Raw genomic sequence first — 24,734 nt, forward strand, 5'->3', positions numbered from 1 at the left:
CAGCTCGGGAGAAGTCACCAAGTCCAAGGTGCATCAGTCTTTTCTAAATCAAACCTCTTTTCAAGTAGCTCAGAGGTCATGTATTCAGAAAAATATATATATTTCGAAATTTATTGGATTTATTACAAAAAACAAACACCGCTTTACAAAAACAAAATCATTTATTTACACAATTACATTTTGATTTTAATGGCATCCTCTTTACATATGTCGTTAGGTGAAAAATAATGTGCAAAATGCATCATGAATTCCAAACTCATGAATTTACCCTGCCAGTATAACACATCACTTCCAGTTCCTGAGGCTGTTGACCTTTACTGCCTGAGATCATACCTGTGGAGATGCATCAATAGGCTTCCGAGCCATTCTTGAGTGTGTAATCTAATCATTCTGAGGCAAGAACAACAGCTTTATCATTTTTATGAATAACAGCTTAGTCAAATAGTTGTGTCGTGTCTTGAATGGCCCTCTAATAACTTGTCATGTCTTTATGACATGAAAAGTAATGACATAATTACACATGTTGTCTTATTAAGCTTAACCGACCCGTTGTCATTCCCAGGGTATCTGAATAAGGCAGCCTGGTCAGTGGCCCTTGGCTTCTGTTACCGACACTCAAGACACCCCACAGCATCTCTGTGAGACACACCAGGCTTTCAGTTAACTCCGATGTGATCCCGTCCCCAGCAATAGCATAACAGAAAGAGCGAGAAACTCAGAGAAGACTGGGAGGGAGGGGAGGTGGATGGGTCACACACATAGGACTTTCACTCAGGAGACGAGTGCTTGTGTCCCATGTGAAACCAAAAGTCTACTTGAGTTTTTTTTTAACCATGTAACATAGTTATCGGCATACATCACATGGCAGTAATAATGCCACATACTTCTTAAGCTATTGTATCAAATGTAGTTATTTCAACCCAGACCATAATCCTTTTTCTGAACCTAACCAAGTATTTTAGCTGCCTTAACCTAATGTGGATTTAATTGCAAAACTACTACTTCCTCTGAAGATAGAGGGGTTTTTTTTGTAAGACACTGCAGCGTGTAACGAGCGGAAACTGATATGGAGACTGTCATGTCCAAAACTGACGCTACAGCAGTACAGAGAGCATCAGATTTTGAAGCATAGGGCCACTGACCAATCTGCCATATTTGACGAGTTAGGAGCCAGAGGGTGTTTGCTTTACACACTGTTGCTGAATAATAGAAAACAAACCTGCTGTTGAAGTGCAAATAGATGCAAGTTAGCACACTGATGCATCATCGAACACATGGTCAGAGATGATTCTCGCACCTTGAGACATTTACTAGCATGTGTGCGAGTTTCACTTTGAGAGCCTCCCCCTAAATTTTGCTGTCCTTCCTGTATACTGTCAAGAGTGAAACAGAATGTTGCACGTCTGGGTAGCAGACAGTGGCCTGAAGTCAGCAGTCTTAAGTCCAACAGATAATTTATGTAGCTAAGGCTGTGCATAATCCCCGTGTCTGTCTGATACAGTAAAGCACAAAAGCTGCTTCTGTTCTGTAGTAATTCTTGACACGTGGATGTAGCTTCAGCATGTAGTTGTGAAAAATGTCAAGAATGTTTCCAAAAACTAAACCCAAGGCAAATGTCAATCACGTTCACCTTCATAACAGCTTGTAATTTGTATGGGAATAACACGTTATTTGAATGATTCAGCTAAGACGAAGGCAACATTTAACTGTCAGCCGTCATCGTACCGGTCTTTCCACAATCTTTCATTCGCTGACAGGCCAGGTGAGTCTGTGTTGTTTTGTGTGTGTGTGTGTGTGTGTGTGTGTGTGTGTGTGTGTGTGTCAATAAGGTGGTAAAAAGTAGTGTGTCTATGAAGCAGAGTAGCTGTTACAATCAACCCTTCAAATCTGCCTCACCAAGCCGTGACTTGGAGAAACAGTTTTTCCAGATTTTTATGACATCACATGATAAGTGATATCACTAGTCCTGAAATCTTTGATGTGTACAGATACATACTTTGCTTACTTATGTTTCTTTGCCCGTGTCTCTAGTTTCACAGGCAGAATTGTTCTTTGGCATTATTAGGTGTGTACAATAGTTCACTCATGAAGAGTGACACACTGTTAGGAGTTCAGTCATACCCCACAGTGTGATACAATGTTATTCCTGTTACTGTAAAAGAAGCAGACAGGCTATTCCACTGACTTCAAGAAGTGAGAAGTGACAATAGTACTGTACGATGTGTTGCATTTTGATTTAAAGTCTTTTTGCATTCGTGCCAGTTGGCCCTGACTGACAGAAATGAAACACTTTGGTTTCAGGAGCAGCTCAGTATGACTCAAGGGTTATTCCTTTTGTCTTTTCATGTGTCAGACTGGACTTGTTTTTTTTTTTGTTTTTTTTACAGAAGCAACAACCATTCCTGCTATCAAAACAAAGTCCGGGTGGTCTCCATTCTCAAGTTTCTCGTTGGGCTTACTCCACCATGTCAAGTGATGATGCCAGCAAATGTGTTGATTGGTAGAGGAAGTCCTTTGTTCATGTATTTGCTCAGTCCGGCATCTTTGTCCTCTCCCAGCTTGAATTTGGACCTTATGGTTTTCTGGACGCAGTATCCCGGATCAAGGCACGGGGAGATCTCGATGCTACAACAACACAAACATGTTAAAAACAGAGCCGTCAGTTTGGGTTGCACAGCAGCTGGGTCTAGATCCACCAAGACTGTCTTACTAGCTGCTTGATCTTAATTTGCAATTAAGAGAAAGTGATGCATGTCAAGAGCAATTTCAAACCCAAAAGAGACCTTTAAGGGACAGTTCACCCCACAATCAAAAATACATATTTGTCCTCTAACCTGTCAGTCTAGATTGTTTTGGTGTAAGATGCAGAGTGTTTTAGATATCGGTTGTAGAGTCTGCCTTCTCTCCAATATAATGGAACACAATGGCACTAGGCTTGTGGTGCTTATAGTGCCAAAAAATACATTTGAAAAGCTAAACAGCAATGTCTCCTTCCAGAAATCATGACCCTTTAATAAACTGAAATGTCTTTGAACTTATGAACTAGCTAACATTACACCTTAGCCTTGGAGGATGCCATTAATGTTTACATCTTGTGCTGTGACAAGCACAAGCCTCTTTCCCATGAGTTCATGCATGCTTCCTTCTACATCGTGATACGGTTGGTGGGTGTAGTTTGGTAGTAAGAAAAAAGTTCCTACATGAAACCACTCACAACAAGGTCTGTGGATTATTTTGAGTAACTGGGTCATCGTTTTTGGAAAGAGACACTGCTGTTAAGGTTTTCAAATGTATTTTTTTGGCGCACCACAAGCAGAGTGCCATCAAGTTCCATTATATTTGAGAGAAGGCAGGCATCTCTACGATCAAAACAATCTTGTTGAAAACTGCACTACAGGTAAGAGGAAAAATCTGTGTTTTTGGTTTTGGGATGAACTGTCCCTTTAAATAATCAAGGTCTCTTTGATCTACTAGACCTTTAGTAGCAATGATGGCTATGGATGATGATTTTTCAAATCAATGAAACACCAAACAGGTTTAAATATTAAGTAAGTTACAGTACAGAAGAGACTGTCTCACCTCTGCACATTTTTGTAGGTCCTGCGACAGTCTCTGTCCAGTGTAACAGTGAAGGAGCGACTCTCCAAAGTGCGAATCTTAATGTTGCTGGACCGAATCTTTGACACCTGAGAATTTCACAGTAAAAGGATGAAAGGAATTATTGTTGTATAAACCACTTGCGTTCTATGCATTGTTTTAACATAAACATTCTGTGAGGATAATCCACTAGAAATACTTGAACCATGTATTGCTTAGACTCACCACAGTGTTGTTTTTGGTCTTTGTTGGAGATTCATTCAGTGTCAGTGTCAAACAGTTCAGATCTGTGAGATGAAGGCAGAGGAAAAATACAGAGCATTAGTGTAAGACAAAATAAAACATACAGTAGGACTGAGTCTTGAATAGAGATAATGTAAAAGAGATGATAGTGAACCTTCTGCTTCATTGGAGGGAATAGCATTGATCTGGGCTCCCGATGTCCTGACTGAGATTCCTTTGTCAACGTCTCGTCCACTTAATGTCACCTAGACACACACACACACACACACACACACACACACACACACACACACACACAGAAATACATGCACACAAACAAAGCACCCAAGTGTCAGAGGTTATGCATGTACACAAGGGCCACCTGCACACAAACAACACAATCTGAAATGGAAATTTCGGAGCAATTCTTCCAGTAATTGAGAAGGCATGTGGCTACAGTGAAGCTCCCATGATGGTAATCTAATAAGGAAATAATGAATGTAAAAAAAGCAACTTACCTTTCTGTAATTCATCGAGACAACAGCTCCGCATACCTCCGCTGAGCTCTTCTTTGGTTTATCTGTGTCGGAGACAGGCATGTTGTTAAACTTGGCTGCGCGCAGATATGGGCAGGCAGGTGTGCACAACCATCAAAGAAAAGACAATGTGCATGTGTTGCTAGTTCACCTCTAATTGACGCTGAGATCTGTCTGAACTCGGGAAACTCCATTTCTAGATGGGTGAGAAACACATCCTCCACAGGATCCTTTGTCATGCTGGTGAATGTGATCTAATGGAAAACAAACAAATTCTAAAACTCAAAATACATTTAAATATTTCTGTAATAAAACCTTTTAGTATAAAGCTGTTTAGCTCAGTAGATGCTTCACATCAGAGCGCACACTGTGCTCTTAACCTTCAGGAACAAAACAAAGGCACATATAATGTATCTTAGTACCTTAACAAAGTAGATGGTGAAGTAGACAGGCTGCTGGCCGGCACGAACGTAATAGGAAATGACATCAGACACGAAGGGCTCTTTTGGTCTCCCTGGGCTCATCTGTTGCTAGGGGAGACAAAAGTCATGTAAAATTAACCTTCCTGCCTGCATGATGCTGTGGTCACACTTGGGTCACATGAAGTGAATATAATGAGTCACTAAAAAGGTCGACTGTCTGTCAGGTAATCAAACAGTGCTTGGTAGTTTGCCCAGAGTCACAAGTTTTGCATTTAAATTTGAACTTACATCATACTTTATGTGCAATATGAATAAAACCTCAACCATTCAAAAGTGCATGCTTTTCTATTTTTTCCTGTAACTTGAAAAGTTCTCAAAAAGGGAGGAGGATGCATGAATTCGAGAAAAAACACTTATCTAGTTGAGTATTTAAAGGAAATGAAAGACAGGAAGGATTTAGCCAGAGCGCACTCAACACTAGAACAAAAAAGCTTTTCTACAATTCTCATAAAAACATGTCATTTAAAGGAATGGATTGTTTTTTGGTACACTATACCATTTACAAATGATTACATTAAACTTTATTTATTTTGTAGATGTTCCTTTGCATATTTTGTCCAGTTTCATTGTAAGTCTATTTCCTGTTTGAGGCTTAGAGAATCAGCAAAGTGTTAAGATGTCTTTGACTGTAGCTATGGTTTCAGTGAAATCAACAATTTTTTTTTTCCTCGCACTAAGTAAGTAACTAAGATGTTATGCAACTTCCTGTGTTTTAATTTATGTAGAACGCAGTTGCCACCTTAAATTAGATGTGGTGATGTGAGGACATTTTCGTTTTCACTTACAGTGACTGTAAGTCATTCAGACAAGAAAATACAGTGAAAGAGAAAATGTGCAAGTAAACTACTGAGAACTGAGTCCCTCAAACTGAAACTATGGCTTTATCTAACGTAGACCTGCTGTGGAGAAAAAAAGCATTTCCTCCTTAGATTTGTTTACAAGTTTATCGTACCAGCTTAGCCAGTTTGGGGATCATGCAGCCTAAACTCTTGATGTTAGAGTTGTACCACGGGTCCACTATGCTCAGGTAGGAACCAAGAGTGCAGAGATTCTCCTTGGATTGACTGAGGTTTTCCTGGAAAAAGAAACATGAAAGTGGAACAAAAAATACATCAAATGTGGAAAATTGACAGCAGTGAGTGAGCCTGAAGGTTTTCTTTGTCTGGCTACTGTATGTGTTTACTTGTTTTTGTTTTTCCTTACAAAATTCATATGGGCCACTTTTAGATGCCTTTAACATAAACTGAAACCCTGAAAACTTCCCCAGTTAAACAATACAAGCATTCGATTCTTTTTGTATTCAGATCTAGGAAAAAAACTGTGGGGTTTTTCTTTGCAGCCAATCACCGCAAATGTTCTTCAGTTCAAAGCAACATGTAACTGGCCCACACAAGCAGCTACAATCTATACAGTCTGTGGTATCCTGAAGTCAAGTGCGGCGTATTTGATGGAGTTGGCAGTTCCATGTGTTGAGATGCCACCAAAGCCTTCTAAAGTTAGGCTACACATTACACCTGTGGCTTCCGTTCACATGATGGATATCAGATGAAGTAAAGAACAAGGTATCAAATGAAGTAAAGAACAAGGTATCAAATGAAGTACAGTATTGGTATCGCTTTCAGGATACTGGCATTGGTACTGGTATCATTATTCTTTTAACAATAACAAACTCAGGCCTGTTCAGAAGGAAGTCATTGGTGGAGAACAGACACTACAAATAACATTTACTTTAGGGTAATCTCACTGGCCTTGGACAAAAGGAATAAAACTTCTGACTAAAAACTGATCATTAGAAAGAAAAGTGAGCACTATTTACACAGAATAGTAAAATATGGTATGGAAAATATAAAACAACACCAAGAACAATAAAATACAAAATAGCAAATGCATATATTTTTTTTAGAAACAGGCACATAATTATTCCATGTTTTGGAGTGTCTCTATGCAGTGTCACTACATTATCACTTCAACATACAATGAGAGCATTGTAATGGGCATTTTGACGTGCTGATTTTCTGTTATGTCAGAAGCCATTTATCTTGTTATCTCTGGAGTTATGTTGACTTTCACACAATAACAGGCTGATGGCGTGTTGACAAGAGGAAGTGGCCTTACCTTGATAGAGGAGATGGGAGTTGTGGCGGCCCTGCAAACAGGGATGTAGTAAAACTGGAGGTTGATTTTCATTGTAAGAAAAAGCCGTCGCGCTTCCCTTTTCCTGCACAGACAAACCAAATGGATTCGTGAGAAGCAGAGTGTGGGCACGCTTGAATGAGCAGTAAAAAGGTTTTGGATTTCAATATATGACGTATGACATTCACAATAGAAGAAGTGCTGCTTTGCTTCCCAACCCTCACATGGAAAGAATGTAAAGTAGGAATTTAATAGTCCTCCAGTTCAGATCAAATTATGTTGTTAATGTTAGACTTTACACAGCTGAGAAGGAATTTAGTCTTATTTAGATTCAGATGTAAATATGCCACATTAGGCGACCTATTACTGTGAAAAAAATAAATTACACCATACATTTAAAGCATCCATGTTACATCCAGAAGTGTTCAATCAAATGGAATTAATCAGCTATTTTAAACAACATGTAACACTTGATATTAAGGTACACATATTCACCATAAACTAGTTGTTTATTAGCATGCATACTAGTAGTATACTGACTATTTATTAGTCATTATAAAGCAGTTATTAATGCCTTACTCTTCATGACCATGTCTGAGAATTTTACCTCAGTAATTACAGCTTATTGATAGGAAGTAAGGAAGATGTGTTTCTCCTAATAACACTTAATTAATGTGGTCCATTGTTATACAAAAGACACAACTTCATTTGTTAATAGTGGCCCACTGTAAAGTGACGCCTTGTTAATAAGTAATTCACTGGTAGTCTGACTCTTATCAACCCACACAGGTTCCCTATTCTGAAGTAGCTTTCTCTTCACACCCAGTAAATCCATTACAGCACACAACTACTGGAATAAACACACCTTATTCTTAAGTGATACGGCAGTATATTTTTAATAGATATGTTTAAAAATCTCTGAAGGGATCCATTAATAAAGGTGATATTTCTGCATATGCTGACTTTGTCCTGTCACTGAATAGGAACAGAACCTGTGCATCTTAATAGACCTCCATTTTTTATATGATGTAAATCACTCAAAGGGATACTTTGCCGATTTTCAACCAGCTTTGTACTTTAACAATGTAGGTAACGTAAGTACATGAACTGTGGTAAACTTCCCTCCATCCCACCAACGCGCAGGCCTCCCTGCTCATCTTCCAGCTCAAACTGCTTGGACTACAGATTGTACTTTCTCATTTCTGAATGTCTGCCACCATTGACACAAAGAGTATTGAAATGGATCAAGAGACTTGCCCCTGTCTCTTTCAAACTCAGACCAAAGTATAAGACTAGGCAGTGCTGATCAATTTCATTTCTCACCTTAAATGTTTTCAGAAACATATTTTAACTTACTGTTTAACTGCAGTTCTAGATTGTTTGTTACCGGCCGGCCACCATATTGTTTCCTGTCTCAAAACGGCCAAGCTTACATTTTGTCACCCACCAGCAGGAGAGTCTAACGGTCAGGTGGGGTGCAGTGTATTCTGGTAGTCTGGTAGTGGTTTTCCTGTGTTTTCTATGGTCATGTAGCATCTAATTTCAACAGTATTTTCATCTTTCTACCGCACGAACAGCCCAGTTTTATGAATAGACCATCTTTCCAGCAGTGAAATACTTCTTTGAGAATGGAGTCTGTTAATCTGGTAGTTGTGTGCTATAATGGATTTACTGTCAAGAGAGGGCAACTTTAGAATAGGGAACCTGTGTGGGTTAGTAAGTGACAAAGTACAAGTGAATTAGTTGAGCAATACAGGAAACATATTCTGAGTTAGAAAGACTTCTTTTAGAGTTATGTGGACACTATTAACATGTGTAGGGTCGTGTTTTGTTGAATATAAAATGACTATATTTATTTTGTGTTATAAAAGAAGAATGACTATTCTTGCAGTACTATCACAGCAAAGCATATTAAGATTGTAATTCATGTACAACAACTTTCTTACTTACTATCAATTAGCACTAATTAGGAGGTTGTTGAGAGAAAACTATTCTGTAGAACATGGTCAAGCAGAATAAGGCACAGAGCCAAAATGCGTCTATTATTCATGCTAATAAATGGTGAATATGTGTATCTTAATAGTTACCAAAAATATTTTTATGCCAAAATATTTTTCCATCTAGATTATAAACTTTACCTGCATTAGAGAGGGGCATTTTTTCCCAACTCTATTTTATTTACAGTCATTTCGAGCAAATATGTTTTCCTCTTTATACCAGAAAAGGAGCAAGTTTCTCCAGAATCTCATGTTATCTATTTAAGAGGAGTAACCCAATGTTTGTGGTGAGATTTAAGTGTATCGGAACGTTGTGTTCTAGTGCTCATGAGAAAGACCAGCATGCCTGATAATGTGTTAATTTCAGTTTCCAGAGACACAAAACTACCTCAGTACAATGTACTAACGGGATGTCAAACTGAAAGCAATATATTGCACCAGATCAGTCAGTCACACACAAGCCACAGCTGCTGTGAAAGACGCTTCATCATCTCTCATCTGCATTTTGAGACACGGCGAGTCCCTCACCTGAGGAAGTAGTAGGCCTTGGCCAGGCGGCCGAGCACCCTGTCATCTCCCATGGCGACTATCCTGGCAGTAAAGTGTCTCTGCTGCTTGGGGAAGGGGTTCTGCATCGCGTTGCCACCTGCCCGCCTCTGCAGAGTCTCCCCTCTTCTTCCACCCCTCCCTCCACCTCCTCCTCCGAGACTTGCGTGTTCCTCCAGGGTGTCCTGCATCAGCGCCATACTGTCCTTCACAGATGGTTTCATCTTGATGCCTCCACGCCGTGACAGCCTTGCTGAATCTTGCTCACTGAGAGAAGGGAAAGTCCTGATGATTTTAAAATGATGTAAGGCTTGGAAACAAAGTCTGCACACTAGCAAATGTTCCCATGAATGTACATTTAATAACCACCGAGTGACATTTCGAGCATTTAGCTCCTTCTCTGACCAAAGAAGTCTAAAGAGGATCTTCACTCTCTAGCATTTTACATGTCCTTCTGTCAACGCCTAGTATTTACAATCTGGATGGGTGTGCTTTTGTACTTTTTTCTAGGCTTGGAAACCAAAACAAGTTATTCAACAGATCCCATTATGAGCAACACATTCTCAAGTTCAGGAAACAACTTTTAAATCCTTGTGCAAGTGTTTTCTTAAACCAAAAATCAAGTGACCTACAATAAATGGTCTCAGTGAGGATTACCTTCTTTATTATCAACTGATTTTAAGTGTTTTCAGGATTATTTTCATGGAAATCATTGGCTCTAAAAATCTAAAAACCTAAGGTATGCTTTGGAAAATGGCTGCAGAGACTGCAAATTAAGTAAAATACATGAAACTAACAGTAGGCATCTACTTAATGTAAACTAATAGGTACTGAATTTACCTTTTGCATTGTTCCCATGATGTACTCATGCTGGCAGTGTCCAGAGATGACGATAGGGAAGGATCAGAGCCAGGGGGCAGGTCTCTTTCAATGCCGCTGTCGTTGGACATGACGGAAAAGCGCGTCATGTCAGACGGCATCAGGTCACTGGGCGACTCACCCAGCTCAAAGTCCTCCTGCTCGTGGCTGAGGGAGAACTGCTCCGACATGGAGCTGGATCGAAACCACTTGGCCAGCTCTCGCCCTGTCAACATCACAACATTCATCATTATAAGTCATTCAGAGGTCGACAATCCCGTGGAGCAAGACGTCACATGCCACAGCACAGAGACACAACACAGAACAACACTTCGTTCAATAATCATCTCAGCTGCTCTCTCTGTGTTTATTCACTTCCAACTGTCATAATTTATCTGGGCTTAGAACACGTGCACACTTCACATGCAGCCTCGTCATAAACAGACCACATACATGTGTTTTCTGCCATGTCAAACCGTTTTGTTATGGGGTTGCAGAGTACACATGCTGGCTCTTTCCCTGAGAGAGAACTACAGTTCCATCTAAAGAATCTATTCACATACGTGCCTGCCATGTGATATCTCAGTATTTAATGCTGCATATGCAGCAGTGCTTACAGGCAACTGTCACTGTCCTTTACAGTAAACAATGTATGGTATACAGTATCTTATCAAAGATGTAACACAAGACAGGACATAACCTCTTCATTTATAAATCACACAAAGCTACCGGAGCTTTTACCACGTGTACTGTTTCACTGAGTATGATGATTTACACTTTTACTGTATGACATCCTACACTGAGAACATAAAGGCCGTACTGTAAGTGTACACTTGTCTTGGGCATAGTCAGTCTCACAATTCCACTGATTCAAAACAAATCTGTTCCAGTTAAATCTGTTTGTTACATTACTTGAGTCTAACTCTGATTAACTTTGAGGAGCAATCTACCCCTCACACATTCTCACACTGTGCCACACTGAAAGTGGTGTAATTGTTTTTTTTAGGCATCTACTTTCGTCATTTCAGAATTTCAAAATGATTTCCAAAGGCCTTGTTCAGACATGCGATTCTGATCAGCTTTCTACAGATGCGTCTCAGTCCTGACACTCCAGCTACTTAATTCAGATTTCAAAGTGTCTTTGAACACAACACACAACGAAAATGTCAAATCCAGAGTGACAGAAGTGCTGGGCAGATCCATGCTGCTACTAGCGGAGCGCTTATGAGGACAACATGAGGACACACAAATCCAACCTAATTACTTGCACATAACAGTGCGGACAGTCTGTCTTCAAGATCTGATTCAAACAACAAATGAATTTAATTAATTGTAATTGTCTCGTGATGCCACTGTTGGTGTATAAATAACTAAGGATTTCTCTGTGTACGCTTATTGAACAGCAGTGCAAAAGTGTTCACTTCAGTCAGCTCAGTTGTGAGTAAATAATTCCAGTTTCAGCCTTTTTTTAGTTCAGCTGACTGGTAGTAACGACTTCCTCTAGACCCCCCACAGTTTCCAAAGCTACTCACAGATATCCAGATCCTCGGTCCACAGGTGGAAGCTCATCTCTGGGTTAGGAAGAGGGCAGTCACGCAGTTGTTCACTGGACAATGGCTCTGCAATACACACACATGCACGTGGAGGAAGAGAGTTAGGAAGAAACCAAAACTGTCACAATGACACTCAAAACAAACACCTCCCCACCCCCACAACTTCCTGTCTGTAAACACTTCTGTCTATCCCTCACTGTCACAGCTGGGATGAGGGGAGAGCAGGTTCACTGGACTGGGTTGCTGACATGAGAACATTGGGAGAAAAGAGTGGATGTCATGGAAATAGATATCCTGAGAATGATAAAAATACAGACAACTGACTCGACTGATTTGGCCGTGGAGGAAACTGCTACATAGAGGCAAGGTCACATATTTGATCTCAGCAACAACCAACGATGTCAAACCCTTGCAAACACAAAAAACATGTCCATCACCTAGCAATGTGTGCTTGAACAGAACACTGCACTCCACTGTGCTGGCTTACAGCAAAATAACTTAGTTATAATTAGTACGAGCCCAAGATGATGTAGCGATAGTCATGCGATAATTCCCTGCCCCATTAATTTTAATACATTGCCCCAGTCACATAAACTGCCTTTCTTACAGCCCATGCACAAGCATGTGAGAGCTCTGTAGAACCCACAAATTTATGTGCAATTTTCAACATTTGGTAGAGAAGGAATGCTTTTTTCAGACTGCAAACTATGACAATGGCCAATGGAATATGCCAAAGAAGAAATCAGATAAAATACAGGACTCAAGCATAATATGCACGCACAATCCATGCCATATTCATCATTCCTTTACAACTGAAGGAGATGTCATTTAGTGCAACCAAATAGCCAATGGTGGCTGTTTAAGTGTATGCCATATTGACAGTATTTTCACCAATTTACCTTTCCATTAGGCATCTATGCTCTCGTCACAGCCACCAGACTCCATTGACAAAAACATTAATTTTGGCTGCTGAACATGGGAGCTGCTGGTCTACCTCTGCTTCGATCAGTTAGTTTGTTTGTGTTATTCTGTGACTGTGAAGTAATCCTTTTAAACTCTAAAGCCACACGGTAACAAACAAAATATCAGATCGAGGCAGCTGTCGACGAGCAGCTCCTTTGTTCAGTTATGTTAAATCACTGTTTTTCTCAATGGAGTCTGGCTTTAAGAAAAACGATACAACAGCTTCAGTTCCCCTCTGACATTAAGGTAAAGCAGTGAAAATAGAGTACACTTAAACTGATTTTTTTAGGTGGCTACAATACGTCTTGTAGCTGACCCCTTCACAGCAGTACTTGCTTAGATCCTGTGTCAGACTCCAGCCTGCTTCTCCAAACAGGGACGCACCAACTGACATCTACTGTGTGTAATACACTGACTATGGATAAGTCCCCCATACAAGCCCACTTCAAAAGATCTGAACTATTCCTTTGGTACAGATCATTTGTATGGTCAGAATGTTTTTATTAGTTAATATCAAGACTGCATGAACATCATCCGACACATGAACACACTCGTCCCGTCTCTTGCTGCTTCCCCTTTTCCATTAGACTCCAGTCTTTTACATAACCAGATGTGGTTCAGACTGTTCAGACGGTCCAGACTGTGGTTCTTTCAGTTCTCCTTCCTTTATTGATGTTTAAGCTACACCAAAAAGTTGATTTATGCTTTCCAGTGAGCTCCTACCTGAGTCTGTGTCAGTGAGGATCTTGCTGTACAGCCTCTGAAGACGGCTCCTCAGCGCACCCCCATCCCCTCTGCCGCCCTCCTCTGCGCTCTGCTCCAAAGCCGCCAACACTTCCTGAAAGTGCGACTCAACGTCTTGACCCATGTCCTGTTCCAAAGCACACAAACATATGTTGGTGACTGACCACACATGCACACAGGAAGACAAACACATACAGAGTCTGTATAAATAGCAGAGAGGTGAGGGGTTAGTGGGGCGCGTGTGTGTCTGCCCTCCTGTGCGTCCTGCTGAGGTGTTACTTTAGGATCGGTGCCAGGAGACACTTCCACTGTGCAGCAGACAGACCTTCATTCAGGATGTTTCCCATAACACATACATATGATGCAGGGACTGTTAAACTGTTTTTAATCCAGTGGCAAAAACTGAAAAAGTTACTGCCATTACCAAAAACGTAGCCCGACAATATTATATTCTCCCAGTCCTGACTCCCTAGCTCGAGAATCGTTCTGGTTAAGGACTTGCAATCATTAATGAAATCTCCCAACATGCTCTATGTGTAGTTACCAGGGAGATTATGCCCATGATTCCATGATACAAGCAGCTCATTCACTCCCCCCTGACCGACAGCACTGCACATTCACATGGGAAATATATATATAAAATTATAAAGAGAAGATGTGAATTCAACTGAACAAACAGACCCAATCAGAAGTACGTTCAGATAAAGTAAACCATCAAAAATGGGGAATTCTGAGCCAGGCTCTCGATAAGAGAGAATGGCAAGTATGCGGAAAACATTCACATCTACAAATCTTTGTGAGTATAAGGAAGGTTTTATAACAGAGCAGATCAGACCAGGTGAACCTGAACAGAACAAGACTCAAACAGGAAATAGACAAAGCATAATAGCAGTAACAACAACTATGAAGGGCCACACACACTGCAAAGACTGCAAAAGACAACCAGAAAAGAGAAGGCAATAAATGAGAACAACTGAACAGTGTTGTGCAGTTCCACTGACCTTTAAGGCTTGAGCCAGTCTCGGTCCGTTGCACTTCTCTGCTCCTAAAGCAGCCTGTATGGAGTGTTGGACCACACTGCACATGTGATCTAGAGGACTCGGAGATCTATTTGAGTCTGAAACTGAAGCGGACGCCTCAATATCTCCCACCAGGAGTTGTCCCAAAGAACCAGCAAAGACTTCTGGGTCAGCAAGAACGAAGACCCTGCAGGGATGTTCATGACAGACTTAAGTGATGGAACGGGAGGCAACTTTGACTACATAAGCCTTTGTAAATCTTACCCAAGGCTTTTATTGTACCCTCAAACATGTGATACATTTCTAATTTATGACTCACCTCTCCTGAAAGGGATAGTGCTCATTTTTTAGCCTCTGCTCTGCTGTGACCATCCTCTGGTACATCAGACCTGTGGATCAAACAGGCATTTAATGCAAATCCTCATACGGATTAACTGACGCATGACTGATGAGTAGACAGTTCATTTAACATCACAGCAACCATAATCTGGCTTTTCTTGGAGCCATGGCCTTCTGCTTGTTATACTCTTGCTGCAGGGCCCCGCAGGGCAGTGTCAGGGGAGAAATCGTCTCATCTGGTCTGACTGGCTGCTGAAGTCTGCAGCATAAGCCGGTGTCAGTCAGTCAATTTCTTGTTACTCCAGCATCCACTATCTTTCAGATTTCTTAGGTTTGGCTGCATTTGTTGTCTTCGCTCATTGCTTTCACTTTGGTTTAGTGCAGTTTTTCTCCTCATGTGTGGCATGCCTCAGGGCTGAGCAACATAGCGACATTGTATTGATATTGTGGCATGAGACTAGATATTAGATTTTGGATATCGTAAGTAACTGCATTACAGTGAACTGACGTAATGTTTTTTAAGTATCAGACTGTCCTAGCTGTTCTCTTAAGCCTACTTCCCACTGGACAAAAAAACCCCACTAACACCCACTGACATCTGGCTTCTTATTGGGAAAGGTTATTATTCCAAGGACAAATCACTCTGCAGTAGATGGGTATCTATCATCTATAAATCCCATCAACACTGACAGAAACATAAAACCCAGATCAGTGGCTATTTTTTTGCACCTTTTCCAGCATAATGCAATGACGTGCTGCAACAAATTTCATCAGCCTCTGCCAAAGCAGCACTCAAACATGCTCCAAATGAGTCATCACTGACTTTCGAAGAGAGACCGAGTAAGTCACAGATATAAAAAGAATTAACCACATTCTCATTGGCCTCCATGCTGCTTTCTGCTGTTTACAAACCTGTTTTCCTGTGTGGTCATGACATTGGTTGTGACACACCCGAATAAACGGAAAGGCATACCTATCTACTGGCAGTGGGAAATTTTTCTCACCTTTATAAAGTGCTAATTTTGGTGGTAAAGGGGTGATATTTGCCTTTAACCACCATCCACAGTCATTATATCCACATTACTGATGATTGTTTTTAAAGAAATCACATTGTGTAAATATTTTGTGAAAGTACTAATAGTCAGCCCTAAAATATTGTCATCATATATATATATATTGAGATATTTTTAAAAAAACATTGTGATATTTGATTTTCTTCACATCATCCGGTCCTATTCTGCCTTTACTGCCCTTTCTTGGAACTGGGTCAAGACATTTAATTCCCACGTCAACAGTATGAGTAATAAGCAATTAAAGTGTTGATTGACCTGCCTGAGGGATTAGCCTCTGTGGAAAATGAAAAAAAAACAGCACACAATCATGACAAAATACCTGTGAATAATTATCACCGTCATCACTGATCTAGAATACAGGACTTTTATTTCCTTTGATGTTGAAGAAAGGTCGAGAAAGAGACAAAGAGTGATATCAATGCTAGTCACTTTTCAAATTAAACAGTTTAGCTATGAATACAAACAGAATCCCATATTAAAGTGTCAAAACATTACAGGCTGTAAGTGTTGTGTTTGATGACTAGATGACACTGATTAAGCTCAAGCTCCTCTTTTTGTTATGAAATGAGACCGCAGTGCCAAGCTGAGAGTTAAATCATACCTGGAATGGAGCGTTCAGTTTTTATCTGCCTCGTGTAGCTGAGGCCCACAGTGCAGTAGGGATGAGGGTAGGTCAGGAGTCTCTTACAAAAGTCATAAACCCGCTTGTACAGCTCATCTGGAATGTAGGCTGTCTGGAATAGCAACAAAAATACACACACACGCGCACACACACACACACACACACACACACACACACACACACAAACACACAGGTTAAGACCAATGCCGGTAAGGAAAGCAATTACCATTTTCCTTTTACGGTAACTGAATGGTAATTGTCATATAACGTTGTGGCTCAAATATGAGGAAAAATATTGCTCAGGGCCGAATGCCATCTTTTCAGGTGTACACTTCCTTAATGACATTTGTTACAAAAACAAAAACCAATTTCCTTCTCCAGTTAGGTACTTTTTGCAGCAACATTGATGAAACTCCCTACTTTTCATGTGTTGGCATGCCAACGAAACACTGTCTAGGAACGTGTCGGTCTGGCTGATTTGGAGATTTGTCTTATGAGGCAGTGTGCCTATGCCTCTGTTGTCAATCAGGTTAACCATATGTACTTTGTCATATATATATATCAATTTTTACACTGCAAAGAAGGATTGACGATAGTAAAATTACAGAAATGATCTACTCAGTGTGGCTGTTGATTAAGCGTCATGTACGTATTCAATAAATGATGTAACAAGTAGAACAAGCAATTCAAAGGCAGCTTTTCATGGTGCAAACATGTGAAGGAGATACTGTACCTGAATGATGGCATACATCAGTGTGTGGAGCAGAGGGATAATGCATTTGCGAGAGTCCCATCTCTCAGCCTACAGAGAAAACACACACACTGTTAGGGCTCCACTGCACATTGTACATGTGATCAGTTGATTGACAGATTACCAGTAAAAAATAATCAAAATATGGTCAAACAATTCAGTGTTTGGCACCAAAACACAGCTGTTTGGTATATAATTAGAGTTTCAAAGTGTCATCAGTGCCACAGCTGAGATAACATACCTTTTCCAGCTCTTTTATCAGCACCCACACCAGAGACAAGCTGTTGGCAGGATTGTTTTGAACCTTCTTATGAAGAGTCCATCTCAGCATGCCTGCACACACAGATCAACACATAAGCCATTAGCAGATGCAAGATTTCCACAGGCCTAACACAAACTTGCTAAATGTGTCACACTTTTCTCCATTACGGTGCTAATCCAAAATATGTCCAATGACTAACAACTGAACAGCCCTCATACTGCTGACTGAGCCAAATGTTCCACAGCGTGATTAACACTCACAGCCTGACTTCAGTAAATATCTCTTCAGGGTGGTTTATGAGCTGGAATTGCTTTGGTTACAGGAACACACAGAAGCAAATGAAGTCTTCAGCAAAGAAGCGAGTCAGTTTTGTGACGTCTAATCCACATGTGCAGATATACTGAACCACTGCTAATGCCAATGCATTATTTACATGCTGAAGTTGATCTTTTTCCTGTTGCCAAACTCTTTACTTGTTAGATTTCACGCTACATGTGAGCACTGACAACAGCACAAACAAATAAAACCACATCAGTGCTTAGAAAAAAACTTTATTTCAGTGTGTTGTAATACATTTATAGTACCTTTGTTATAACAGTCTGGATTCTGCTGGCTGTCTGTGTCCCTGGGCAGCACAGCCTGGATGCTGCGGTAGAGTTCTGGCTCTGGAACTGTGGGGGAGTAGCCAGCTGACAATAAAGTTGAGAGGTTGGGTGTTAAAGTCTAAATATGTAAGGGCTTTGCTCAAGAAGTATCAGTATCTTTTGAAAAATACACAGAAAAACGATGATGCAAAGAGCATAAATAAACATAAAAGTCAGACATATGTTAGCAAATATATTTTTCTGCACATACTGTATCCACATCATTGCATACAGTGTGTGCTTATCTGAGTGTGTATGTGTTGAGTGTACCTGTTGGCTCCATGCTGCACACACTGCTTGAGTTATCCCAGGGGGCCTTGTTGGTCATGTTTCACATGCATTGTGGGTCTATCAACTGTAATTAGAAAGAAGACATGGGCGGAAAGTGTCAGTCATGTTCTGTCATGTCCGAGGTCAAGTGGGTGGACCGTCTGTCTGGCTTGATGTTACTGACAGTAAATGTGCGTTTTTTTTTCTTTCCGTCTGCTTGCTGACAGCACACAGACATACTGAATGAAGCTATTTAAAACTCTCAGTTCACATGCAGGCTGCTACCTACATGTGTCTCTACTTTACGTTTCTCTTTCTTGTATTTGTGTGTGAAATATATCACCTCCTGTTTACCTTTATGCCAGTGTGCTGAAGGGTGAAAGCGGAAGTTACCCTTAGATGAAAACTACACATTTTTCCTCTTACCTGTAGCGCTGTTTATCCATCTTTATTGTTTTGGTATAAGTTGTCAAGTGTTGGAGATATCGCCCGTGTAGTTCATTATCACTCACATAAGGTCTGTGGATTATCTTGAGTAGCCATGTCATGTTTATGGAAAGAGACATTGCTGTTTAGATTTCAAATACATATTTTTTGGCACGACAAGCAGAGTGCCTTCTAGTTCCATTATATTGGAGAGAAGGCAGACATCTCTACGGCCGATTTCTCCAACACTCCGCAACTCACACCACAACTGATAAAAAGCACCACAGGTGACAGGAAAAATATGTATTTTTGATTTAGGGGTGAACTGCCCCTTTAAACCCAAAGTTTAGGGATTAAAGTGTAGCCACACAAACACCCACATACCTACCAACACACAGTGGTCCGCACTAACCCTCCCCATCAACGTGAGAAAGTGTTCCTATAAATACCTTCAACCTACTTCAACTCTTAAACCACTTACTTTATCTCAGGTCCCACACAGCTTTGTGACTCACCTCTCAAACCTCCCCAACACTAAATTCATAGTCAAATTTGGCCAAATCTACACAAACAAAAATCACCCTTATCACACTTGATCAGTTTCAGATCCCTCATGATGAAAATTAAAATATCCAACATAAATAATCCATCAAAACCGCAACAAACACTAAGCGCTAATTGCCACAGGAAACTGCATTTCCTGCAGCACTGATACACACACACGGACTTGCTTCTTTCTGAGAGTTGTGGATGAGACTTTTACTGATTGGCATGCTTTGAATCTTTTTGGGCAAATTCCTAAAAATAAACTCTAATGCTCTGCTTGCAGCATCATGACCGTAAATCAGCTCATGAGGCTGATTGTAAACTAAGTGCAACAGAAATACCAGAAATGTTCTATTATAAGAACCCTCAGTCACATAAACATGTTCAAAACAGGCAACACCAAATGTTTTTACTGTATGGAACTTGTTAGTTAACTTCTCAGCCAACAATTAAAGTAAATCAAAATGTCAAAACGTTTATCTGTAGCATCACTATAGGCCAACAAAACTGCCAAAACCATCTTCATCAATTTATCCTAATCGTTTACCAGTCAAAGCAAACAGGTGTAACGTAGCTAATAAAATACTGAAATGAAATAAATTTATAAACTTACCCTGTTCTGTGTAAGCACGGACCTGCAGGTCATTTACATCCACACGCTACGATCTCTGTACTGAAACTAACAAGTGTGTGACACAGAGAGAGAGAGCAAGAGCGAGGCAGAGGCAAGTGAGGACAGCCACACACTGCTGAGTGTATTTCCTCTTGTAAGAGGGTACGAGGTTGTGATAGGGGATAAGCAATGTGAGAGGGTGAGTGTGGGTGTGTGTCAGCACAGACGAAGAGAGAGGGAGGCGGAGAGACGAAAGAGGAGAGAGTGTTTGCATGTGCAGGTGTTGGAGTCATAACCCGGCCAAATGTATTTGGATTTGTTTCTATTTTTGGACATACAGTATGACTCGTAAGATTTTGCCGTCTTTCCTGTTGACATTCTCGCTTTTTTCTCTTGCTCCCTCCCACACACACACACACACACACACACACACACACACATTGCGCTAGGGGTCATTCCGCAAGCCACATGTGTACATTGTGTGATGGATTAACCTTGATCCCTCTAAGAAAAGCAGCGCTTTCAAAAACAGCGAGTTAACAGCGCTGCCTCAGCAGCTGAACGCTGCCTGTTTGACCACAAGTTTCCGGTTGTCTCTAGTGTATTCAGTCTCTTGTCTCTGTCTTTCAACCCCCCCAACCCCATCTCTCTGTTTACATCTCACGTCCTGTTTCTGGCATCTGTCTATACATGATGTCTCAAAAGAGAGTTCTCTCTTTCTTTTCTTTGTCTTGTTCTTTCATACAGACAAACACAGACACAAAAAATACCTCACTCTACTCACTATGCATACACATGCATACAAAAAGCATTGAAATGTAAGTGCATTCACAAACACAGCATGCAAAAAGCATCTATGTGCGTACATGGACTCTGGCCCACACAGATGCGCAAACTTACACTCTGTTTGTACCTTTCTAACGGAAACTATTAAAGCAGTGTAGGAGCATTTCCTCTCTGTCAGAATGAGTGGGCAGACAACACTCTATATTTAGAGAGAGAGAGAGAGAGAGAGAGAGAGAGAGAGAGAAAGACAGACAGAGAGCTGCTGAAAGAGAGTGAGCCAGAGTTTAAAAAAAGCTTAAAAACAGACGAACCACATCATTCATAACTTTTCCAAATAACTAGCCTCAAAAAACCACAGTCTGCAGAAGCACCATCATAGTTTTTCAGCTGTATGTCAAGCTATTATTACTGTGAATGGAATATTCAGATAAAAGGCTAAATTTTGTTTGACTTTTGTTGAGAGTCCAAAGGCTTTTCTGTGTATTTGTTACACAAAGAACTGATGTAAACTTACAAACACATTTGATCTTACAAACAACACCAGGGTGTAGAGAGGAGTTTGAGTTTTAACTGTTAAGAACCAAATTAAGTCATGTGGACATTGAGATGAGAGTGATGTGGTTTACTGCACTGACACAAAGCACTTAATGCTGCAGCTGCACACAGAAGCAAAGATAGATCATATAAAATGACTATAGACACAAATACTCTTGCATCATATCAACACACAAGCAATAAAATGGTGTTGCAAACACTGCTCCGGATGTCATCAATCAGAGTCAATCTTTTGTCCTTACAACAAAAGCATTAATTGTGGCTTTTCCATCATTTTAACAAACCACACCAGATATAGGCTACTACATTCCTAACATGCTTTAAATCACCGCGAGACTTTCCCTGATTTGTACACATCGTTTTTTTTGCCATCGACGCCACTAAAACCTGCCAAGTGGCCCAGAAAATGAAATGCTATTACAGATGCCAAGGCCGCATGCCAGTAAAACAAAATTCCCCCATGGCTGTTGACTGTTTACTGTTAATGTGAATCAGTTCCTGGTCTGAGTTTCAGCTACGATACATATCTATCTACACCTTCCCAATATGGGCAGGCGTGGCCGTGCATCGCGGTGGTCTCAAACAATACAGCCAAACAGAAAACAGGAGCACTCATATCCGTTCAGGCACGCTGCAGAAATCTCAGAAAACAGGAAAGACCTGACAGCAACGTGTGGAAGTGCCTACATAGAGCAAGAGAGAGGTGGTACTGCAGTGGGGGGGTTGTATTGTATGTGCATGTGTGTTTGCTTGATTGGAAATCCCCAGCTTAGGACAGCATGGTGTGTACTGCCACAGATGGACCTCAAACATATAGACCTGGACAAAGTGGAAGAGCAAGGAAAGCACCTGCAGAGTTTGTTCCTTATAGCTGCACCAACTGGAGAAAAAAAGTACAGAGTGACGGCACTTGAATTCCCTGACAGGGAAATTCAAGTGTGGGAGCAAACTGTGTGTGCAGTGTTTACAAGGGGCATATGGTAAATGCATCACCTTGAAATTCCTTCAGCTTTTTGTATTTCTCGAGGAGATAACAAATGCAACACTGGACGGAAAGAAGTAGAGGAATGGCTGCTGCTCTCTTCTCTCGATGAGGTATCTCAGGAAGAGCTAGAGGTTATATATGAGTCATAAATCAGTCAAACAACTTGTCATATTGCTGTAAAGCCAACAGTTTGTGATCTTTGATGCTAACCATGCTCACACCACACATTCCGGCTTTCATTCAAAAGTTGTGAAGAACTCCCTTAAACAGACAACGGTTAATTCAGCGTGAGCAGTGAGAGATATCAATCAAAGTTATATCCTGCATCAACATGCTGGACAATATGAGGAAGTCCTTTTGGTCCGGTGACTCTGTGTTTGTGTGTGTGTGAGTGTGTGTCTGTAAACCTGCTTGGTCTGACTGACCTGGGATTATTTCCTCTTTGGGACCTGCAAACGTTGTACACACAGTAATGCCCAAAATGTGCAACGAACTGGAAAATGTGTCATAACTGAAAACAAAAAACCTCAAAGACATTTGCTGATTAGAGGAGTTTAACGTCCAATCACAGGTGTGAATGGAGGTAGTGTGCTAAATCCATCAGGCAAGAGGAAGGCAGATAGGAAGAGGTAAAGATACAAAAGGGGTTTCCCAAGGAGGAAGAAATTTTGTGCACATGCAGCAGCCACTGACTTACACACCACTGGAACTTAGAAGAAACAAAATACAAGTAGCTTTTCTGTAGCCTCAAAAACACTTGCTGTCAATGTAAAATAGTTTCTGCTTTCTTTGAGCTTTGCACTCTCAGTATATCCTGTGCATATGACCTCTTACTGCAGAGATTTCCATCAGTGTTTTGGAATAGTGATTAGATTCATTCTTTATGCATGAAATACTCTAAATCCATTCTTATCGCGGATAAAAACAGCTCCAAACAAAGACAGCATTGTTACCATAGATACAGCTGCGGCCTCGGACAGAAGGCCTGCTGCGGATAACCAGAGAGCTGTGGGGGAAACTGAGTATGAATGATTCATGTTTTCACTCAAACTCTTACTTATAGCAAGCCATTTTTGTTAAACAGAAGGACTGCAGTTGTGACTTTGGCTTAAACAACTTCTTGCAAGATTGTGAATAAAAAAACAACTTGTGAAAGAAACTGTGAGTTTCTGTTTGTTAAAAATATTTTGTTTGCTTCTTTAGCCTTAAAGGAATACCTCACCCCCCAACATGACCATGTGTATATCAGTTACTCACCATGTAACAATGAATTCATGAGGAAAACTTTGTTTTTCTTGCATGTCTCCACGGTGAAAGATGAATCCAAAAATAGAGAAACTTCTTTATGGATTTAAATAAATGGGGGTCGTGTTTAACAACAGCAAAATGATATCAAAATATCTGTTTACAAACTCTCATACAGCTCGTGCAGTATAATCCAAGTCTAATTTATCCAGTTGTATGCTCATTACTTCCCAAACATGTGCATTTTTGCTAAAACATTGGTATTTTAAACTAAACTTTAAAGTGAATCTTATCTGTGCTCTCTCTACAACTACATTGGCTAAAACAGTAATTTTACCTTGCTGAACATGGGAGCTGCTAGTCCACGACTGCTTCACTCGGTAGTTTGTGTTGTTGTGTGACATGGCTGAATCCAAATGAACCATTTATAACACCAAAGTCACACCATAACACAAATAACTAACTGATCAAGGCAGTGGTGGACCAGCAGCTCCCATGTTCAGCGAGGTAAAATTGCTGTTTTTCTCAATGGAGTCTGGCTTCGAAGATGAGATAAGTTTCACTTTCAGTCCAGTTTTACATACTAACGTTTCAGCAAAAATGAACGTTTGGTAAGTTCTGAGTGGACGACTGGATAAATAGGACCTGGATTATACTGCACAAGTTGTGTGAGAGTTTTGATTTAGTTTTGCTGTTGTTAAATATGGATCTGTATCATCATGAATTTTCTCTGTTTTTGGAATCTTTGCTCACTGGAGGCATGCAAGAAAAACAAAGTTTTCTTCATGAATGCAACATAACATAGGGTGTGTAACTGATATGCAAATAATCATTTTGTGGGTGAAATGTTCCTTTAAACCTACAGATTACTTATTATGCTTTTCAAGAAATTGCCATGGTACAGCTGCCTTGTGGTTTACAAAACTGTCCTTTAAAACACATAACATGAGTTTAAGTTTCTGCTTTT

At 40.5% G+C, this 24,734-nt stretch overlaps 1 protein-coding gene across 3 annotated transcripts in view; it reads right to left on the bottom strand.

The window, feature by feature from the left end:
• Positions 1–81: 81 nt before the first annotated feature.
• The window catches only part of LOC126390667 (phosphoinositide 3-kinase regulatory subunit 6), a 29,076-nt gene continuing 4,423 nt past the window's right edge, over positions 82–24,734 (bottom strand). The window contains exons 1-21 of one of the 3 annotated variants that reach the window (XM_050045069.1): positions 20,197–20,335; positions 18,612–18,696; positions 18,282–18,386; positions 17,677–17,768; positions 17,418–17,486; positions 16,664–16,796; positions 14,970–15,039; positions 14,633–14,837; positions 13,611–13,758; positions 11,904–11,990; positions 10,354–10,597; positions 9,496–9,780; positions 6,953–7,055; positions 5,790–5,912; positions 4,778–4,885; positions 4,507–4,609; positions 4,338–4,399; positions 3,995–4,085; positions 3,823–3,884; positions 3,580–3,686; positions 82–2,625 (exon numbers count right to left, since the gene is read on the bottom strand). In XM_050045069.1, coding sequence (XP_049901026.1) covers positions 2,469–2,625; positions 3,580–3,686; positions 3,823–3,884; positions 3,995–4,085; positions 4,338–4,399; positions 4,507–4,609; positions 4,778–4,885; positions 5,790–5,912; positions 6,953–7,055; positions 9,496–9,780; positions 10,354–10,597; positions 11,904–11,990; positions 13,611–13,758; positions 14,633–14,837; positions 14,970–15,039; positions 16,664–16,796; positions 17,418–17,486; positions 17,677–17,768; positions 18,282–18,386; positions 18,612–18,669 — 2,412 coding nt within the window. In that variant the 5' untranslated portion in view covers positions 18,670–18,696; positions 20,197–20,335 and the 3' untranslated portion in view covers positions 82–2,468. Of the gene's footprint in view, positions 2,626–3,579; positions 3,687–3,822; positions 3,885–3,994; positions 4,086–4,337; positions 4,400–4,506; positions 4,610–4,777; positions 4,886–5,789; positions 5,913–6,952; positions 7,056–9,495; positions 9,781–10,353; positions 10,598–11,903; positions 11,991–13,610; positions 13,759–14,632; positions 14,838–14,969; positions 15,040–16,663; positions 16,797–17,417; positions 17,487–17,676; positions 17,769–18,281; positions 18,387–18,611; positions 18,697–20,196; positions 20,336–24,734 lie in introns of those variants that run through there. The other 2 variants (XM_050045070.1, XM_050045068.1) reach the window with 2 other exon arrangements.

Source organism: Epinephelus moara, chromosome 5 (assembly GCF_006386435.1).
Source record: "Epinephelus moara isolate mb chromosome 5, YSFRI_EMoa_1.0, whole genome shotgun sequence".
NCBI classification, from domain to species: Eukaryota; Metazoa; Chordata; class Actinopteri; order Perciformes; family Serranidae; genus Epinephelus; species Epinephelus moara.